Raw genomic sequence first — 19,757 nt, 5'->3', positions numbered from 1 at the left:
CTCCTTTATTCTTCATTTCATTTTCCTCAAGCCTCTCGCATATTGAGATACATGAAGGTACATGCTATGCCCTAATATTCATACTATGACTAGAAAAAGAAAAGTGTTTCTTTTCCATTCATTGCTTAGTCTGTGAGTTATGCATTCTTTCAGCAAAGACTTGTGGTAGCCATTGTGCCAAGTACAGGACAAAATAAAATGAAGAGTACATGATGCCTATCTCTAGGTTTTAGGCTCACGGATAATTAAAGGAATGGTATACAGTTTTCTAAATGAATACAAAATATATGATTCTTCCTTCATATAAGTACACTCTGAATACAGAACTCAGTGTAAAGATTGTGCAATTCTGTTTAGAGGAGATGGGAAAGGCTTAATAGGAAAAATAGTAATTGAGCTAACATCGAAAGGTTTTAGTATTTGTCTGAAGAAAGAATGAGGTTAGAGCATTTTGGTCATAAAAAGGTCCAGAGCACAACCAAAGCTTCCTATGTTTGAGAGGCATAACAGTTCTATTCGGCCAGCAGGGTGTTGAGAGATGAAGATGAAGAAGAAATAAGTAGAAGACATCTGAAGGCCCTGAAGGTAAGGATTAAACATACGGATACAGCATCAGTGGTTGATCTTAATGAGGGTAGAAAGAAACAAAATTTGCCTTTTAGAAGGATGATTCTGATATCAGTACTTATGATGGACTGGAAGGGGGAGACACTGAGTGGTAAGTAAGAAGTTAGAAGGACATTGCAAAGCTCTGATGGACTGGAATTAATGTAGAGTTACAAAGAATAGAAAGGAGACCGAACTTTTGAGAGGTTTTTAGATGATACTTTAAAAAACAGCCACTCAGTTGTGGATCTACGTGGTAAGGGAAGTTGATGGATGACTCAGCAGTGTCTGTGTTGATAATGATCTCTTTGAGTTTGGTGGCAAATGAATATCCAGTGTTGGCTATCTTCAGTATGAGATACCAGGTCAAGAAGCCAGGGAAACAGTTGGTAATATGAGATAATTGATGCCTCATGGGTGTGAATGAGAGAAGAGAATCAAGACAAGAATCTTGGGAAATATTGACATGAGATGGTCAGTGAAGAAGATATTAATAAGGAGAGTTATTGAGGGCAAGGACTATATCTTGTTTATTGTTTACCTTCATGACATATCACAATACCTGGCTTATGGTGGTCATTCAATAAATACATGTTTGATAAATAGAAGGAAGCCTGGATGATTAAATGGGAGAAAAACCAGTCAGCAAAGAAAAAAGTAAGTCTGAGATAGTGTTATTGAGGAACATAAGAAAGTGTCATTAAGGTAGAATGAGAATAAAAGATTCCACACACTGAAATTTGAAAATAAAACTCAGCTGAAGACAGTGCTTCCACAAAATTTTGTCTGGGTTTGAAGACTTTTCCCCTTCAGACTCAGAATGTTTTTTTTTTTCTTTGTCTCACATTGCTTTCTGGTTTCCTCTTTGGATTTTCTCAGCCACTTTACTTGACCACACCTGTTCCCATTTCTGGATTGGTTCTGCAGTTTATAGCTTCTGATCTGATCTGATCTGATCTGATCTCGTACGCATGCAGACACCAGCTTCCAGTTTCCAGCCTAGGCAATTCTAAAACCTTTACTTCCTCCCACTTCTCATACCTTCCTTTCTAAATGTGATAGGTCAAGGAAGAAAGTGTCAAGGAGAGAGTGACCAGCAGTGTTAAAACCGTCTCTGATAGGCTTGGTGCAATAAATTTTAAAAATAATAATACTTTGCTTGGCATTGTTTTAATTTACGTTTCTTTGACTTATAATTAGATTGGAAATTGCTCCATGTATTTGTTTTTATTGTTTTTGTTGTCCTTGTGTGTGGTCACCTTGCTGGACTCTTATCAGTCATAATTGTTTATCATTATTTCTTTGTTTTTTAAATGACTATTTCCTTGCGTATGGATATTTTAGGTAGATAATCATAGTGACACTTTTGTCTTTTTCTCTTTGATATGTATAACTTTCATCTATCTCTATTTCCTGCCTCATTGTATTAGCCATGATAAAGAAAAATGGCCCAGCACAGTGGCTTATGCCTGTAATCTCAGCACTTTGGGAGGCTGAGGCAGGCGGATCACGAAGTCAGGAGTTCAAGACCAGCCTGACCAATATGGTGAAACCTCATGTCTACTAAAAATACAAAATTTAGCTGGGTGTGATGGCACACACCTATAGTCCCTGTTGCTTGGGAGGCTGAGGAAGGAGAATCACTTGAGCCCGGGAGGCAGAGGTTGCAGTGAGTCAAGATTGTGTTACTGCACTCTAGCCTGGGTGACAGAGTGCAACTCCATCTCAAAGAAGAAAACAAAACAAAACAAAACAAAAAACAATATTAAAAACAAGGCTTGCCCCTCTGAAATCTCAGCACCTTGGGAGGCCAAGGCGGGAGGATCACCTGAGGTCAGGAGTTTGAGACCAGCATGGCCAACATAGTGAAACTCTGTCTCTACTAAAAAATACAAAAATTAGCTGGGCATGGTGGCGGGTGTCTGTAATCCCAGCTACTTGGGAGGCTGAGGCAGGAGAATCACTTGAGCCTAGGAGGGGAAGGTTGCAGTGAACCAGGATTGTACCACTGGCCTGGGCAACAGAGCGAGACTCTGTCTCAAACAAACAAACAAAGAAAACAACAACAACAAGGTCTCTTCTGATTTTAATGGGAATGATTCTAATGTTTCACTATTATGTATGATTTTGTGGGAGATTTTTGATATTTAACAATGCTTGTATCCATTTCCAATTTGCTAAGAAAGTTTAAAAATCAGGACTGTGAAAACAATCTGTGAAAATCTTTCCCCACATTTGTTGAAATATGTATATTTTTCTGAATTAAAATAGTTCATTTTCTAAGGGTAAACCTTCTTCATATTCTTGGCCTAAGCCCTACTTGTTGTCATATATTATGTTGTCATACATCCCCGGATTTGACTTGCCAGTGTTTCACTAGGATTTTTGTAGCTGTGTTTCTCTGTAAATTTCGACAGCAGTTTTTCTTTTTGTGGTATCTTTTTCTGAGTTAGGTATTAGGATAATGCTAGTGTATTAAAAGAATTGAGAAGCTTTCCATCTTTCCAATTGTCTTTATGCTTTCTTTATATGTTATTTATAATATTAGCTACTATATTATTTACTATACATATATAGTATATACTATATATACACTATAGCATTTATATATACTACAGTATTTATTTATAGTATTATCTACTTCTTGCAAGCTTGGTTAAACTTAAACAGCTGAAAAGGGAAGGGAAGGCAACATCCTGATCAGGGGATGGGATGGTAAAGTATTTGATGTCCCTGAGTCTCACAGTAGGAAGACAGTACATTTGGGTGAAGTTGAAACCCAGTGTCAAGCATGGCTGTGAGGAGAGTTTAGACAAAAATTCCTATTGTGAATAGTCTGCAAGATCAATCCTTGAGGATAATCATCTTGCATCAGGGTGTATTCAGGGAACTGGAAGAGCTTATTTTATTTTATTTTTTTATTTGTTATTATTTTTTTGAGACTAAGTCTCTTTCACCAAACTGGAGTGCAGTGGTGCAATCTCAGCTCACTGCAACTTCTGCCTCCTGGGTTCAAGTGATTCTCCTGCCTCAGCCTCCCCAGTAGTGGGGACTCATGATCCGCCCACATCAGCCTCCTGAAGTGCTGGGATTACAGGCATGAGCCACCATGCCTGGTCCAGATCTTTATTTCTTAATACTATTCTCTATGAAAATAAATTAAGCTCCTTGGAGAAATGGCTGACTCTAGAACTTGCACAGGCATGTACAATATGAACATGGAACATCTTTGTGAGCCAAAGAATCATGCAAATATGAAACAAACTTGAAGAAACAAGTTTGATGAGGCCTCCCCTAGCCCAAACTGGTATACACTGAATTTTAAATAAAATTACCATTGAATAAAATAGAAATCCATGAATACATAGGGATGAAAATACATAAATGTGTGAATAAATAGTGAGAAAAGGCCAGATGTGGTGGCTCATGCCTGTAATCCCAGCACTTTGGGAGGTTAAGGTGGGCAGATAACGAGCTCAGGAGTTCGAGACCAGCCTGGCCAACAAAGTGAAACCCCATCTCTACTAAAAATACAAAAATCAGCTGGGCATGATGGCATGCACTGGTAGTCCCAGCTACTTGGGAGGCTGAGGCAGGAGAATCGCTTGAACCTGGGAGGTGGAGGTTATGGTGAGCTGAAATCATGCCACTGAACTCCAGCCTGGGCAACAGAGTGAGACTCTGTCTTAAAAAAAAAAAAAAAAAAAGTGAAAAAAGAAAACTTCCTTGCAGTACAATGCAATTAATAAATGTAGAAAGAATGCTAGAATTAGAAAGTCTTTGTTTGGCAACCATCATAGTAAAAATGATTTAGGAGGCCGGGCGCGGTGGCTCAAGCCTGTAATCCCAGCACTTTGGGAGGCCGAGGCGGGTGGATCACGAGGTCAAGAGATCGAGACCATCCTGGTCAACATGGTGAAACCCCGTCTCTACTAAAAATACAAAAAACTAGCTGGGCGTGGTGGCGCATGCCTGTAATCCCAGCTACTCAGGAGGCTGAGGCAGGAGAATTGCCTGAGCCCAGGAGGCGGAGGTTGCGGTGAGCCGAGATCGCGCCATTGCACTCCAGCCTGGGTAACAAGAGCGAAACTCCGTCTCAAAAAAAAAAAAAAAAAAAAAAAAAAAAAAAAAAAAAAAATGATTTAGGAAAGAATCATTTGTTATTTTTTTGTTTCTCTCTCTGTCTCTCTCTGTCTCTCTCTCTCTGTCTCTCTCTCTCTGTCTCTCTCTCTCTTTTTTAAGAGATAAGTGTCTTACTTTGTTGTCCAGGCTGGTCTTGAACACTGGCCTCCAGCAGTCCTCCTGCCTCAGCCTCCCAAAGTGCTGGGATGATAGGCATGCGCCACCATGCCCAGCTCATCAGTACATGTTAAAACAGTAGGTGAAAAGTAGAAATTTTATTTAAATTATCATAGTTAAATTCTAAAAAGTTATTTATTTTCTGGTTGTCTTTTAAAATTTCTAATCTTGTTTTATGAATACAACATCTTGTATCTCTCAGGTAATCTCTTTTGTTTGTTTACAGTTTCCTGTTCCCTCTATGTTTGTGTGTTTCTTATTAGCTTATTTTGCCCCTTCCTTTCAAATTGGAGTCTAAAAATTCATATTAAAACATTAGGCAGGCTGGGCATGGTGGCTCACACCTGTAATCCCACCACTTTGGAAGGTCAAAAGTGGGCAGATCACTTCAGCTCAGAAGTTTGAGACCAGCCTGGGCTACGTGGCAAAAACTCGTCTCTCAGAAAAAAACAAAACAAAACAAAACAAAGTTAGCTTGGCATGGTGGTCCATGCTTGTAGTCCTAGTTATTATGGAGGCTGAGGTGGGAGGATGGTGGAGGTTGCTGTGAGCTGAGGTTGAAAGGCAGAGGTTGCAGTGAGCTGAGATCTGCACCACTGCACTCCAGCCTAGACGACAGTCAGACCCTGTCTCAAAAACAAAACAAAAGAAAAAAATAAAACATTAGATACTACAAAGAAAATTAGTAGCTGTGTGTATGTTGCATGGCTTGTTTACCCTGGGACTTTGTTATAGGGTGATCAAGTTAAGAGGCAGCCTTTATTTTGGGAAACTCCCCAGTATTAACTTTTTTCCCCTAGGTTATTCACATTTTCCAGAGACTAGTGATAATGGTAATAATAATTGAAACTTACTCTGCATGTAGCATGTGTGGACACTGCTCTAAGCATTTTATATGTATTAACTCATTTAATCCTCAAATGATCTCTATGAGGTTATCACCGTCTCCATTGTGAGAAAATTGAGGCTGAGTAACAGGGTGACACAGCTTATTTATTGGCAGATATTTGAACCCAAGCAGGCTGGTTTTCAAATCTCTATGTTCATGATGCCCTACTTCCTTTCCTATGCCCTGCCTGCAGGCTAGAGGGCTGGTTTGACTTTTAGCTGCTGGCTTTCCAGGGGCCCAGTAGGAGAGAAAGCTAGAGGAAATGCATTACAGAGAATATACTTTTACTTATTAATGCTCTTATTAATGCCCTGCTGCCTTACCCTGGGCTTGATGTCTTTGGCTACAAAACTCCTTTGTGAAAACAAATACACAGTTTGGCAAGAGGAGTTGAGAGCTTGTGTGGAAAGGTAGGAAGACAAGGATAACGTAGGATGAAGAAGAACAGGATCCAATTGCCCTGAATACAAACTTTCAACCAATCTATCTATTTTCAGATCCAAGCTTTACCACAACTTCTTCAAAGTGTTGAACTCTTTCTGTATCTGTTGATTCTCAACTGCCTTCAGCTCAAAATAATCCTTATGCAAAAGTGGCATATTTTGGGGTGGCATATTCTGATCCCCTTTATAATATTTTTTTCTTTTTTGAGATGGAGTTTTGCTCGTTGCCCAAGCTGTAGTGCAATGGCATGATCTTGGCTCACTGCAATCTCTATCTCCTGGGTTCAAGCAATTCTCTTGCCTCAGCCTCCTGAGTAGGTGGGATTACAGGCATGTGACACCATGCCTGCCTAGTTTTTGTATTTTTAGTAGAGACAGGGTTTCGCCATGTTGATCAGGCTGGTCTCAAACTCTTGACCTCAAATAATCCACTCGCCTTGGCCTCCCAAAGTGTTGGGATTACAGGCGTGAGCCACCATGCCTGGCGGCCCTCATATTTTAAAAAACAACTTGAGTTTTTATCCTAAGTATAGCTAGAGAGACAATATTCCCTGGTATCAGTGAGATTTCTTGTAACTTCCAAGTGAATTAAAAAAAAAAAAATCTCACTATATCTTTTCTCCATCTTCTCAGCCTTGCTTTTGCCCAGGTTAGGACACAGTTCCTTTCTTTTTTTACACAAAGTTCTCACATAATGTAATTGGGAGGGTAGAATTTACAGAAGGTACGGTGTTAAGACTGGGCTGCTTCTCCCTGTCTTATTTCCCACCTTGGTCCCCTCAAGCCTCTCTCCCTGTTGCTAGACCTTGGACTCCCCCGACCTTCTCAATTTATTTGTCATCTCCTTGCTTTTGGCTTCTTAGCGAATCTAATCAGAAGTTATTTTGCTCCTCCCTATCAAACTGAAGTCTAATAATTCATATTTTTTAGACACTACAAAGATCGTATTTTCTCCCATTTTTTTTTTTTTTAGCAAAGGAATTCAGCTTTCTGCCTGGCTGTATTGGTAGGCTTCCTCTTTTATACCTAGAGATGTCAGCAAGATAGTTTCTTAAACCCTAATTGCTCTGTCACGGAAAGGAATACCACACTCAACACTGAACATAATAGCAAGCTTTCACCTACCCATAGGTATTCATTCATATGTTCATCCATTCATTCCTCCATTTATCTAATCTATCCACTCCTTGCCAACCCACATCTACTCATTCACCCATCCACTCCACTCAATTCTCAATTTCTCTGCTTTTGTCTGTTTGTTCTCTCTCTTTATTTCTCTCTCTCTCCTCTTTCCAGAGACCTAGAACACTGTGGGAAGTTAGTTTCTTTCTCTTAGTTTTTAATTTCATTTATTTATTTATTTTCAGAGACAAGGTCTTGCTCCATTGCCCAGGATGGAGTACAGTGATGTGATCATAGCTCACTGTAGCCTTGAACTCTTGGCCTTGAGAAACCCTCCCTTCTGGGCCTCCCAAATATCATATTTCTATTTCACTGTTATATAGGACAATGAATAATTAATCTATGATCTATGAGAAGATTGTTCTGAAAGTTGAATTCCTCAACATGTCACAGAAGTCCTGTAACTGGCTGAATCACTAATGTTAGTGCTGTAAAAATATATGCTTACAATTTTATAAATGTTTATAATATATACATAGCATTTAATGTTTGTTGTGTATGAAGCTTGCTTTAGATTTACTATTTGTTCTTCCTTTTGTTATGTTAGTCACAAGTAACTTTGTAGGATCAGATGCATAGGACAAGTTTGAAATAAATTTCATTCTTCAAAATGCTCCCCTTCTACCCTGACAATGATCAACAATTTTTTCCCCCCAAAGGCAGGGAAAGTTATTCCAGTTGGTTACAGAGTTGCAACCTGCTTGACTGAAAAACTTCCCAGGGTAAGCACTTTCAAATATGCCTTTATGTTTCTATTTTTACCTTGAATGTGAACATTAAGAAATAGACAACTCAAAGTTCCTTACGAAAGTGGTATAAATTTAATGTGGCCAATTTGGATTTTTTACTGTATTTTGAGATCTATTGATTTTGTCCAAGAAAGTGAAAATCCCAGGCTTACAATTTGTAGCTCTACAGGGATTCAATTACAGAGGATTCAATTTATTTCAGTAAGAATAACGGTATGCTTTCTAACCTGGATACTTCCTAGTTGTTTTCTAAATACGACATATAAAATATGTTGTTTAAGGCACGTGTTCTCAGGATCTGTGTCATGGGAAAAAATGTTGTTTACTTTCACTAATAAATATATTTTAGGGGGATTGTCATTATTTGGGGCTGTAGTTCCAAATGTACTTACTACATATACACACTTAAGATTGTTGGTTGATTGGTGTAGATCAGTTGTGCTAATATTTTTAGAAACTGTACTTAATACTATTTCCTTGCCTTCCTCTTTGTAGCTAATTACTCCACCTGAGGCAAAAAAGTATTTCAACTTCAGATATCCACCTGCTGGAGTAGAAAGAGTATTTTACGGAAGAGCAAATGATCCCCAAATTGCACCGTATTTGACACATGGAATTAGATCTAAAATTTCAATACCGGTAATTTATTTTCTCTTTTTATTTGTATATTAATTAACCAAGGTGAAAATGCACAAATAAGGTATTAGTGAAAGTCGTTAGTTCCAATCTCCTTTTCACCCGTAATTTTACTAGCCCTTTCTCAATCTGTCTTCCAAAAGCATTTATCTTGAGCAGTAAAAAAATTCAAGCAGCAGGAGCCAAGATAGTATGAAAAAATTAATAGTTTAAGCCACAAACTATTCTCCTCTCAAATGATAAAAGCCTAGTTGCATTCCATTTTTTCACGACAAAGAGAAATGCTGTCAGGTTTTGTTAGACAATAAGAAAAACTTTCTTGGTGGGGCATGGTGGCTCATGCCTATAATCCCAGCACTTTGAGAGGCTGAGACAAGAGGATCACCCAAGGTCAGGAGTTTGAGACCAGCCTGGCCAACATGGCAAAACCCCTTGTCTACTAAAAATAAATAAATTAATTAAATAGCCAGGGCATAGTGGTGGGTGCCTGTAATCCCAGCTACTGGGGAGGCTGAATTGGCTGAATCAATTGCTTGAACCTGGGAGGTGGAGATCTTGCCACTGCAATCTAGCCTAGGCAATAGAGCGAGACTCCATCTCAAAAAAAAAAAAAAAAAAAAAAAAGGCTGTCTTGGTGACTTGGCTAGAGGCACTATAGAGTATTATATGGACATTGAGTGGAGGTGGAGTCAAAATGTTTGTTATTGCTGTTTATTGAGTGGACAGTCTAGATTCAGAAGACCTGATCTCTATATCTGAAGAGAACTTCTGGAAGTCGCATGGTTCTTGTGCTTTATATTTGAATCGAGTAACCTGGAAGTTCTCATTCTAAACCCTTTAGTGCCATTGAAACTTTTAACTCATTAGAAAGTTCTTGCCGGGCGCGGTGGCTCAAGCCTGTAATCCCAGCACTTTGGGAGGCCGAGGCGGGTGGATCACGAGGTCAAGAGATCGAGACCATCCTGGTCAACCTGGTGAAACCCCGTCTCTACTAAAGATACAAAAAATTAGCTGGGCATGGTGGCACGTGCCTGTAATCCCAGCTACTCGGGAGGCTGAGGCAGGAGAATTGCCTGAACCCAGGAGGTGGAGGTTGCGGTGAGCCGAGATCGCGCCATTGCACTCCAGCCTGGGTAACAAGAGCGAAACTCCGTCTCAAAAAAAAAAAAAAAAAAAAAAAAGAAAGTTCTTGTGTAGCCATGTTTAAACTTTGTATCCAATTCCGACAGTTCATTTGAAGGTGTGTATAGTCTCTTCTCCCCAGGTATTGATTAAGATTTCCATTTTCGGATTTATACTTTTTTTGTTGATATATTTGTGCATTGTATGATTTCTTTAGGCAAACACATTGATAAACCCACAGCCTATTACCACATTTCAACAGAAAATTAAAGATAAAAAAGAATCTATATATCTTAGCAATCGACGAGCACCATTAGGAAAATCTCACGACCAAGCACCAGGATTACCTAAAGGAATGGATACAATGAATACGACATTTGGGACAGCAGTCATCAGAGGTAGTAAAACTAAATAAATAAATAAATAAGAAGTGGGAAGGGGGTGGTAAAATGTCTCTTTGGAAAATTGGATTAAATATCCCATTGGTATAGTATTTAGTGATAGTGTAAATAATGATGCGAGAAGGAAAGATGGGTTAGTAGCAAGAAAGTTACTCTCAGAGACCAAATTCTTGAAGTGTTTGTATGCAGAGGCAGGAAAAATTCAGGCACTGGAGTACAATACAGATGTGGTGAGCAGAGTAGGCATGGTGTAAAGACAGGAAAGAACTCAACAAAATTGGCACTGGGACTGGCTAAAGGACTGCAATCCCTTTGCTCTGGACATCTATTTGTGTGTTTTATTTCCACCAGTGCTTCACATGTGTTCATGACTCTGAACTCTTTACAAAACAGAGTTCATGGCACAGGTAAGTTTGGGAAATGCTATATACTGCACTCCATTCATGCATATCCATGAGGTATACCTGCATGTTAACCAAACACAGGGCAGAGTGCATAGTTGACTTCCACTCTGATTTTGAGGGAGTAGAGTAACATCTTTCAACAAATAACATATTGGAATTGGTCACAGGCCATTCTTCCTTCTGAAGGCCCAGCTTCCTGCCATGTTGTTGCATGCCTTTCTTTCTCAGATTTCTCTCCTACACTCTTTTTCAGGTTATCCCCTCCCTCTAGGAGTCTTACCATAGGAGGTCTCAAATTCCATCTTTCTTTATTTTATTTTATTTTTTTAGACGGAGTTTCGCTCTTGTTACCCAGGCTGGAGTGCAATGGCGCGATCTCAGCTCACCGCAACCTCCGCCTCCTTGGTTCAGGCAATTCTCCTGCCTCAGCCTCCTGAGTAGCTGGGATTACAGGCATGTGCCACCATGCCCAGCTAATTTTTTGTATTTTTTTTTTTTTTTTTAGTAGAGACGGGGTTTCACCATGTTGACCAGGATAGTCTCGATCTCTTGACCTCGTGATCCACCCGCCTCGGCCTCCCAAAGTACTGGGATTACAGGCTTGAGCCACTGAGCCCAGCTCTATCTTTCTTTATTTTGTGGAGAAATTCTCTCTTTGTCTTTCTATACCCAATGAGGCTCTCTTCCAGAACCTTACCTTTGTTCACTGAAAAGCTCATTAGATTATTTTCCTTAAGAGTGACATCTACTCTGAAGATAAATTATAGTTTGGAAGGTAAAATCTGGAGTTGTACCTTATTCCATCAGATCTAAAGTTTGTTAAAATTTGACACATGAAAAATGTATTTTAGAGCAGATAAAATAGCCTTTTCATGTTTCATATATATATTTGTATTTATATAGAGACTGGGGTCTCACCATGTTTTCAGGCTGGCCTCAAACTCCTGGACTCAGTGATTCTCACACCTTGACCTTCCAAACTGCTGGGATGACAGATGTGAGCCACTATTCCCTGCCTATTCTTTTTGATAGGTTTAATCCAATATATGTGAAATGTTAGACATGACATTGTAGCAGTCATATCATAACTGCTACCTAGGAATAGTTTATTTAATATGGAAAGTATTCTGTAAGTGTGCCTTATTTAAATATATAAAAGGAACAATGTTTTAAAAACACATGTATATGTGTATTATTAAGTGTAATTGTTCATATATCAAAAAGAAGTTCTGCTTTACAGGATTATTTTGAATGGAATCATCTTCTGTGTTCTTGACTATCAGTTTATATACCTCAATTCTTGGCAGAAAGGCCAAAAGAAGGGAAATTTCTTAATCTATGTTGTTAGGTCAAAAGGGAAGAGTGAAATTGTAAATGGGGTTACATTTACAAATTATCTAAAACAGTAAAAACAAAATTATTCACTGTACATAAAACTGGGTACCACTAGTCATGGGAATGCAGCTGTTCAACCAACCAACATCTTTTCTAGGTTTAGGACCAATAGAAGAATTCCTTCCTGGTTCTAGTGATTTCCCGGGTACCTCTGGCTACATTGAGGATACAAATTCATAGTTATTTATTTATTTTGAGATGGAGTCCCACTCTGTTGCCAGGCTGGAGTGCAGTGTAGTGATCTCAGTTCCCTGCAACCTCTGCCTCCCAGGTTCAAGCGATTCTCCTGCCTCAGTCCCCTGAGTACGTGATATTACAGGCGTGTGCCATCACGTCTGTCTAATTTTTGTATTTTTAGTAGAGACAGGGTTTCACTATGTTGCTCAGGCTGGTCTCGAACTCCTGACCTCGGATGATCCACCCACCTTGACCTCCCAAAGTGCTGAGATTACAGGCCTGAGCCACCGCGCCTGGCCTGGAAATACAGATTCAGATCAAAACAGACAGAAGATGTTTGCTTCCATTTACAGCTGCGAAAATATAAACCATGGCTACCCCACAGGGCATGAGGGGTCCTAAATTGTGATTCTGAATTTGTTTAGATCATCTTGAGAAGTCTGCAGCAAACTAAAATAAAAATTATACTGGGGCCGGGCGTGGTGGCTCAAGCCTGTAATCCCAGCACTTTGGGAGGCCGAGGTGGGTGGATCACGAGGTCAAGAGATTGAGACCATCCTGGTCAACATGGTGAAACCCCGTCCCTACTAAAAATACAAAAAATTAGCTGGGCATGGTGGCGCGTGCCTGTAATCCCAGCTACTCAGGAGGCTGAGGCAGGAGAATTGCCTGAACCCAGGAGGCGGAGACTGCAGTGAGCCGAGATCGTGCCATTGCACTCCAGCCTGGGTAAAAAGAGCAAAAGAGCGAAACTCCGTCTCAGAAAAAAAAAAAAGAAAAAAGAAAAAAATTATACTGGAACATGAATGACTTACCACAACTAAACAGTTAACTGATAATAGAGTTTTTTTTTTTTTTTTTTTTTTTTTTTTCAGACAGTCTCACTCTGTTGCCCAGGCTGGAGTGCAGTGGCACAATCTCGGCTCACTGCAACCTCCGCTTCCCGGGTTCAAGCAATTCGCCTGCCTCAGCCTCCCAAGTAGAGTAGCTTGGACCACAGGCACGCACCACCACACTTGGCTAATTCTTGTATTTTTAGTAGAGATGGGGTTTCACCATTTTGGCCAGGCTGGAAGGCTGGAATTTTTTTTTAGCAGAGATGGGGTTTCGTCATGTTGGCCAGGCTGGTCTTGAACTCCTGACTTCAGGTGATCCATCCTCTTTGGCTTCCCAAAGTGCTGGGATTACATGTGTGAGCCACTGGGCCCAGCCAACTGGTAACAGAGTTTTAATATTCTTCAGACTTCTAGAGGGTGAGCCAGGTCAAGTGGGCTTCCCTTTCTTGATAAATCGTTTATGTTGGCTTTGTGATCTCTCAGGATGTCTCTGTAGCCTTGCATCCAGCATACCTAATCTCTCATTTGTTCCTGTCAACATAAGTTGACTATATAATACATTTAAAAATACCTTGAAACTGATTTTATTAATTCTTCCTTCAGAATACTCTGCTAAAGATGTGGTGAATCCACCAAAATCCTATGAAGAAGTATTTAAAGAAGGAAATGAAGGACATGATTTGTATGTTGTTTCTCACAATGATTATTATGCAGGTAAGTGTCTTCCAGTGCCAAATGGGCCTGAAGATACAGGACTCTCAGATTTGTGAAGAGGAATAAAGGAGATAATGTACATCAAGCTAAATGCCTGGCATATAATAGGTGATTAATACAATATTATTCATAAGGTCATAAACAATGGTAGCTGGGAAAACATGTACTGCATATACTTACGGTTTTAAAAAAAATTTTATTTAAATTTTTTTTTAGACAGGGGTCTCTCTGTTGCCCAGGCTGAAGTGCAGTGGTGTGATCATGGCTCATTGCAGCCTCCACCTCCTAGGCTCAAGAGATCCTTCCATCTTAACCTCCTGAACAGCTGGGACTGCAGGTGTGCACTACCATGCCTGGCTAATTTTTTTGAGTTTTTTAAGTGTATTTTTAAATTTTTTAAAATTATTTTTATTTATTTATTTTATTAAGATGGGGTTTCACCACGATGGTCAGGCTGGTCTTTAACTCCTAACCTCAGGTGATCCACCCACCTCGGCCTCCCAAAGTGCTACGATTACAGGCGTGAGCCACCGCACCTGGCCTTTAATTTTTTGAGTTTTTAAATAGAGATGAAGTCTTCGTATGTTGTCCAGGCTGATCTCAAACTCCTGAGCTCAAGCGATGCTTCCATCTTGACCTCCCAAAGTGCTGGGATTACAGGCATGTACCACTGCACTGCACTTGACTCAAAAGACTTATTCTAAATGCTTAATTTTATATAAAGAATATTGGGTGATGGTCAAGTTCACACATTTTTTAAATTAGATCAGGTTCAAATCCTAGCTTATCCATTTACCATCTTTTTTTTTTTTTCTTTTTCTATTTACTGTCTTTTAAAACTTGGGCAATTTACTTATTTGATCATTACACATTCTTATCTCTTAAATGGATATAGTAATTTTGTGAGGATTGAGTAGATGCCAGATGCTTAACATAGCACTGGAACATAGTTAAGGGCTCATAATTATTAGATATGATTAGTATTATTTAGTGATCCTGACTTAAAGTTTCATGTCTAGTAGCATATTGCTAGAATTATTCCATAGCACAACTAAAAAGGCATTAGATTTTTATAGTGCTATAAATAAAACTCAATTGCCAGTATGTTGATGCTAAGTAAAGTCTTGATACAATAAAAGATTGAAAAGTAGACTCTGATACATGTCCTGAGAAAGCCTATGGATTGTGCATCCTTCATAAACTCAATCTTCATTAGCTAGAAGAGCTGCCGTTCACTGCAGCACAGCACCCACTCTTTCTTGCTCCTTATTTCTTTACTTTTTTTCCTCCACTGCTGTCTAACACTAGACTCTCTATGCTCTTCCTCCCAAATTTTTGTTTATAGCCTCCCATCCCCATTGCTTCACTCTCTGGAGTCTGCCATTCGCTTTCTTTTATAGCTGATGTGTGTCATTTGCCTCACTCCCCTTCCTTCTCCCCTCCTCTCCTCTCCCCTCCCCTCCCTATCCCTCCCCTCCCCTTCTTCTCCCTTACCCTCCGCTTCTCCTCCCCTCCCCCCTCTCCTCCCCTCCCCTCCCCTTCTCCTCCCCTCTCCCTCCCATCTCCATTCCTCTCCTTTCCTTTCCTTTCTTCTTTTTTGTCAGCAATAAGGAAGTATTTGCTGGTTCTTTACATTCCCTAACATGTTTCCAGATTGTCTAAGATTGTCTCTGCTCTCACACTGCCCGTTGCTATCTGCACAGATGCCATATTCCTTCTTATAGTCTTGACTTCTCTCCATAGCTTTACCTCTCTACTTCCCTAGCCAATTCCTTTCTTTTGTTTCTTTCTTTCTTTCATCTTTCTCTGTCTTGTGAAAATATTTATTCACATTTGAAAAAGTTTCATGTTTATTGCACCGTCTAATCCAATGCTCTTTAATTATTTTTAAGAGAACTTTGGTCCGGGCACAGTGGCTCACTCTTATAATCCCAGCACTTTGGGAGGCCGGGGCAGGTGGATTGCTTGAGCCCAGGAGTTCGAGGACCAGCCTGGGCAACATAGTGAGAACCTGTATCTATAAAAAATAAATTAAAACATTATCCAGGCATGGCGGCACATGCCTGTAGTTCCCACTACTTGGGAGGCTAAGATGGGAGGATTGCTTGAGCCCAGGAGTTCAAAGTTGCAGTGAACCACGATTGCGCCACTGCACTCCAGGCCTGGGTAAGAGTGAGACCCTGTCTCAAAATAAAATAAAAAATAGAAAGATTACAGGTGCCATCACACCTGATTAACTTTTGTATTTTTAGTAGAGATAAGGTTTTACCATGTTGGCCAGCCTGATTTCGAACTCCTGGCCTCAAGTGATCCACCTTTCTTGGCCTTCAAAGAGCTGGGATTACAGGCATGAGCTACCATGCCTGGCCTTCACTTGATTCTTTTTAATTATTTCTGTACTTTCTTAAATTTATTGAATTCCTTCTCTGTATTATCTTAATTTTCTTTGAGTTTCCTCAACACAGCTATTTTGAATTCTCTGTCTGAAAGGACATACAGCTCTGTTTTGCTATGATTTGTCCCTGGTGCCTTATTTAGTTTATTTAGTGAGGTCATATTTTCCTGGATGGTGCTGATGCTTGTAGATGTTCCTTGGTGTCTGGCATTGAACAGTTAGATGTTTACTGTAGTCCTGTCTGTGCTTATTTGTACCCATTCATCTTGGAAAAGCTTTCCAGATATTTGAAAGGACTTGGGTATTGTGATCTATGCTGTATCTGCTTTAGGGGGCACCCCAAGCCCAGTAACACTGTGGTTTTTGCAAACTTGTAGAGGTACTGCCTTGACGGACTTGGACAAGATCCAGGAGAATTTCCTGGGTTACCAGGCAGAGCCTCATGTTCTCTTCCCTTACATTCTCCCAAACATACAGTCTTTCTGTCTGTTCTGAGCCACCTAAAATTGGGAGTTGAATGACACAAGTACCCCTGTGGCCACCACAGCTGACTCTATTGGCTCAGACTTGAAGCTAGTGTGGCATTAGGTCTCACTAAAATCTTGCTGTACTTACCCTCTGGCTGCAGCCTATGTTCACTCAAGGTCCTGGGACTCTACAATTAACAGGAGGCAAAGCCAGCCAGAGCTGTGTCCTTCCCTTCAGGGTGGTGAGGTCCCCCAGGCCCTGGGAGGTCCAGAAGTACCATCTTGGAGTCAGGGACTAGAGTCAAAAACCTTGGAAGTCTACCTGGTATTCTACTATATTGCAGCTGAGCTGGCACTCAAACCACAAGACACAGTTTTTCCCACTCTCCTTCCCCTTCCCAAAGGCAGAGGAGCCTCACTGGGTGGCCACCGCTACCCCAGGCCATGAGGAATACTGCCAAACTACTACCAATGTTCTCTTAAGGCCCAAGGTCTCTTAAGTCAGCTTGTGGTTAATGGCCTGGAACTTACCTTTCCGGGAAGTGGGTTCCCCTCTCGCCCAGAGCAGGTCCAGAAATGCTATTCAAGAGCCAAGTCCCGGAATCAGGTATCTTAAGAGCTTGCTTGGTGCTCCATAACCTTGTGGCCATGCTGATACCTAAGGTGTAAGAGAAAGTCCTCTTACTTTTCCCTCTGTTTTTCTCAAGCAGAAGGAGTTTTGATCCATAGCTACCACAGCTGGTAAGGTGCTGAGTCTCATCGGAAGCCAGGAAGTCTTGGAGGCTCGCCCAATGCCCTTGATATACTACCTGGGTATTGCAACTGGTTATTCAGGGCCCAAGAGCTCTTCAGTTAGTGGGTGATGAATGCTGCCAGGATTGGGTTCTTTCCTTTAAGGTAGTGGGCTCCCTTCTGGCCCAGGATGTGTTTGGAAATGTCATCTGCAAACCAGGTCCTGGAATGGAGGCCTCCTGAGTCCCACTAGTGCCCTGTCTTGCTGTGACTAAGGTGATATCCTAGATGCAAGGGGAAGTTTTCCCTGCTCTTCCCTCTCTTCACCTCAAGCAGAAGGAAGGGGTCCCTTTTGGATTTGTAGCTGAGCTGTGCAGCCTGGGGTTAGGGGAGGGGCAATACCAGTATTCCCTTGGCTGCCCCAGCTGGTATCCCAGTATGACACATATCCCACCCCGACCAACTCCCTCAGTCCACTGTCTCTGGGCCTGGTTCTGCTCTAGCAGTTGCCTAAGAGTTTCAGTCCTCCTAGACTGTCTTTTAAGGTTACTTGGAGACACAGTGCTGTAGCCCTGGGTGGCAAGGTTTGCAGGCACTGAAGTTTGGACTACTGGGATTGGCAATTCCTTTTTTGGTAGGGCTGATTTAAATGCTTCCTCTGTGGACAGGCGTCAGCTGAGTTTGGTTCACTTTTCCTTTCTGCTCTAACAGGACAGCACTGAGTTCAGTACCTCACAACTGCTGTGTTTTCCCTGTCCTTGTGCCAGAAGAAGCTCTCCATACCACTCTGCTGCTGCCAGGGTTGGGGAGGGGTGGTGTCCACAATTCAAAACTATTTTTTCTGTCTCTCTTCAGTGCCTCTCTTTTTCAGTGCTATGAAGTTAAAACCAGGTACTTATGAAGTAAAACCAGGTGTCCACCTGATTTTTGACATGGGCACTCATATCTGTGTAGATAGTTGTCAACTTGGTGTCCTTGCAGGGCAGCTGGGGGCAGGTGTGGGTCTGGTACACGGGACTGGGACATGATCGGTGGAGCTTTCTATTCCGCCATCTTGCTCCACATCCTCTCTCTAAACACTTTTTCTAACCGCCATCCATTGAGCCATTAAGTCATTCAGCATTAAATAAATGGGATAATACTCTCCATGCTTTTAGGGAGCCTGCTCTAAATATTTTAAATTTTTTACTTAAATAATATTTAAAAAGCAATAAATATGTATCTACAACATTTAAAATATACTTAATACTTTAAAGTAACTTAATTTTAATCATTACTAAAGTGATACTTTTATAAAATGAAAGCTATATAGAAATATACAATATACAAAAAAAATTCTCACAATTCTCAATCTCACACAGATAATACTTTTTTTTTTTTTGAGATGGAGTTTCACTCTTTCACCCCAAACTGGAGTGAAGTGGGGCCGTCTCGGCTCACTGCAACCTCTGCCTACCGGGTTCAAGCAATTCTCTTGCCTTAGCCTCCTGAGTAGCTGGGATTACAGGTTCCTGCCACCACACCCAGCTAATTTTTGTATTTGTAATAGAGATGGGGTTTCACCATGTTGGTCAGGCTGGTCTCAAACTCCCGACCTCAGGTGATCCACCTGCCTTGGCCTCCCAAAGTGTTAGGATTACAGGAGTGAGCCACCACACCCTGTTGATGATGCTTTCATAGATGTTTTTCTTTGGATTTTCATAGATATCAGTATATATGTTCTTTTTGTTCCACATCATATGTTTCCTTTTGCTTTTTTTGTCTTATGAAATATTTTGGAATATCTTTTCATGTCAGTATCCACATTATATTTTCACTATTACGAAAATATATTGTCTATATACCTTTGTAAATGTGATTGGCTATTTCCTTAGGTTACATTCCTAGATTTCTGAGAATCTGAAGTTTTTACTCTTAGAGCCAAACTATCAGCTTAAATTACTGCCCAATTTGCCCTTAGACCCAGTATATGAGAATATCTATTTCTCCACACCCTTCCCAATAATGAGCTCCGCCAATCTTCTTTATTTTTGCTTAACTATATATATAATTTCTTGTTACTTCAATATAATTATATTTCCTGTAACAAGACATTTACTGTTTTTATTTACATTATTTGAGTTACTAGCGAGACTGAATATCTTTATTTTAACATTTCTTATCCTCTTGGCTGTTCTCTAGTTTCAGTCCTACTTTCTTATCTCAAAATAGAAAATTAACACCACATCAAGACTTGAAAAAAAAATAGTATTCAATTTTAAATAAAAAAACTTCTCTGTTCGGTTTTCAGCCTTCAATCACCCCTTGAAT

General features: G+C 40.4%; 1 protein-coding gene across 11 annotated transcripts in view; it reads left to right on the top strand.

The window, feature by feature from the left end:
* Positions 1-19,757, top strand: part of EFHB (EF-hand domain family member B) — a 56,163-nt gene that overhangs the window by 8,782 nt on the left and 27,624 nt on the right. For 7 of the 11 annotated variants that reach the window (XM_010335637.2, XM_039480224.2, XM_074405713.1 and 4 more), the window contains 4 exons: positions 8,079-8,141; positions 8,664-8,807; positions 10,144-10,324; positions 13,743-13,853. In XM_010335637.2, coding sequence (XP_010333939.2) covers positions 8,079-8,141; positions 8,664-8,807; positions 10,144-10,324; positions 13,743-13,853 — 499 coding nt within the window. Of the gene's footprint in view, positions 1-510; positions 586-8,078; positions 8,142-8,663; positions 8,808-10,143; positions 10,325-13,742; positions 13,854-19,757 lie in introns of those variants that run through there. The other 4 variants (XM_039480225.2, XM_074405716.1, XM_074405715.1 and 1 more) reach the window with 2 other exon arrangements.

Source organism: Saimiri boliviensis, chromosome 9, assembly GCF_048565385.1.
Source record: "Saimiri boliviensis isolate mSaiBol1 chromosome 9, mSaiBol1.pri, whole genome shotgun sequence".
Taxonomy (NCBI): Eukaryota; Metazoa; Chordata; class Mammalia; order Primates; family Cebidae; genus Saimiri; species Saimiri boliviensis.
The sequence above is the reverse complement of the archived record's forward strand: the minus strand, read 5'-3'. Positions and strand labels throughout refer to the sequence as shown.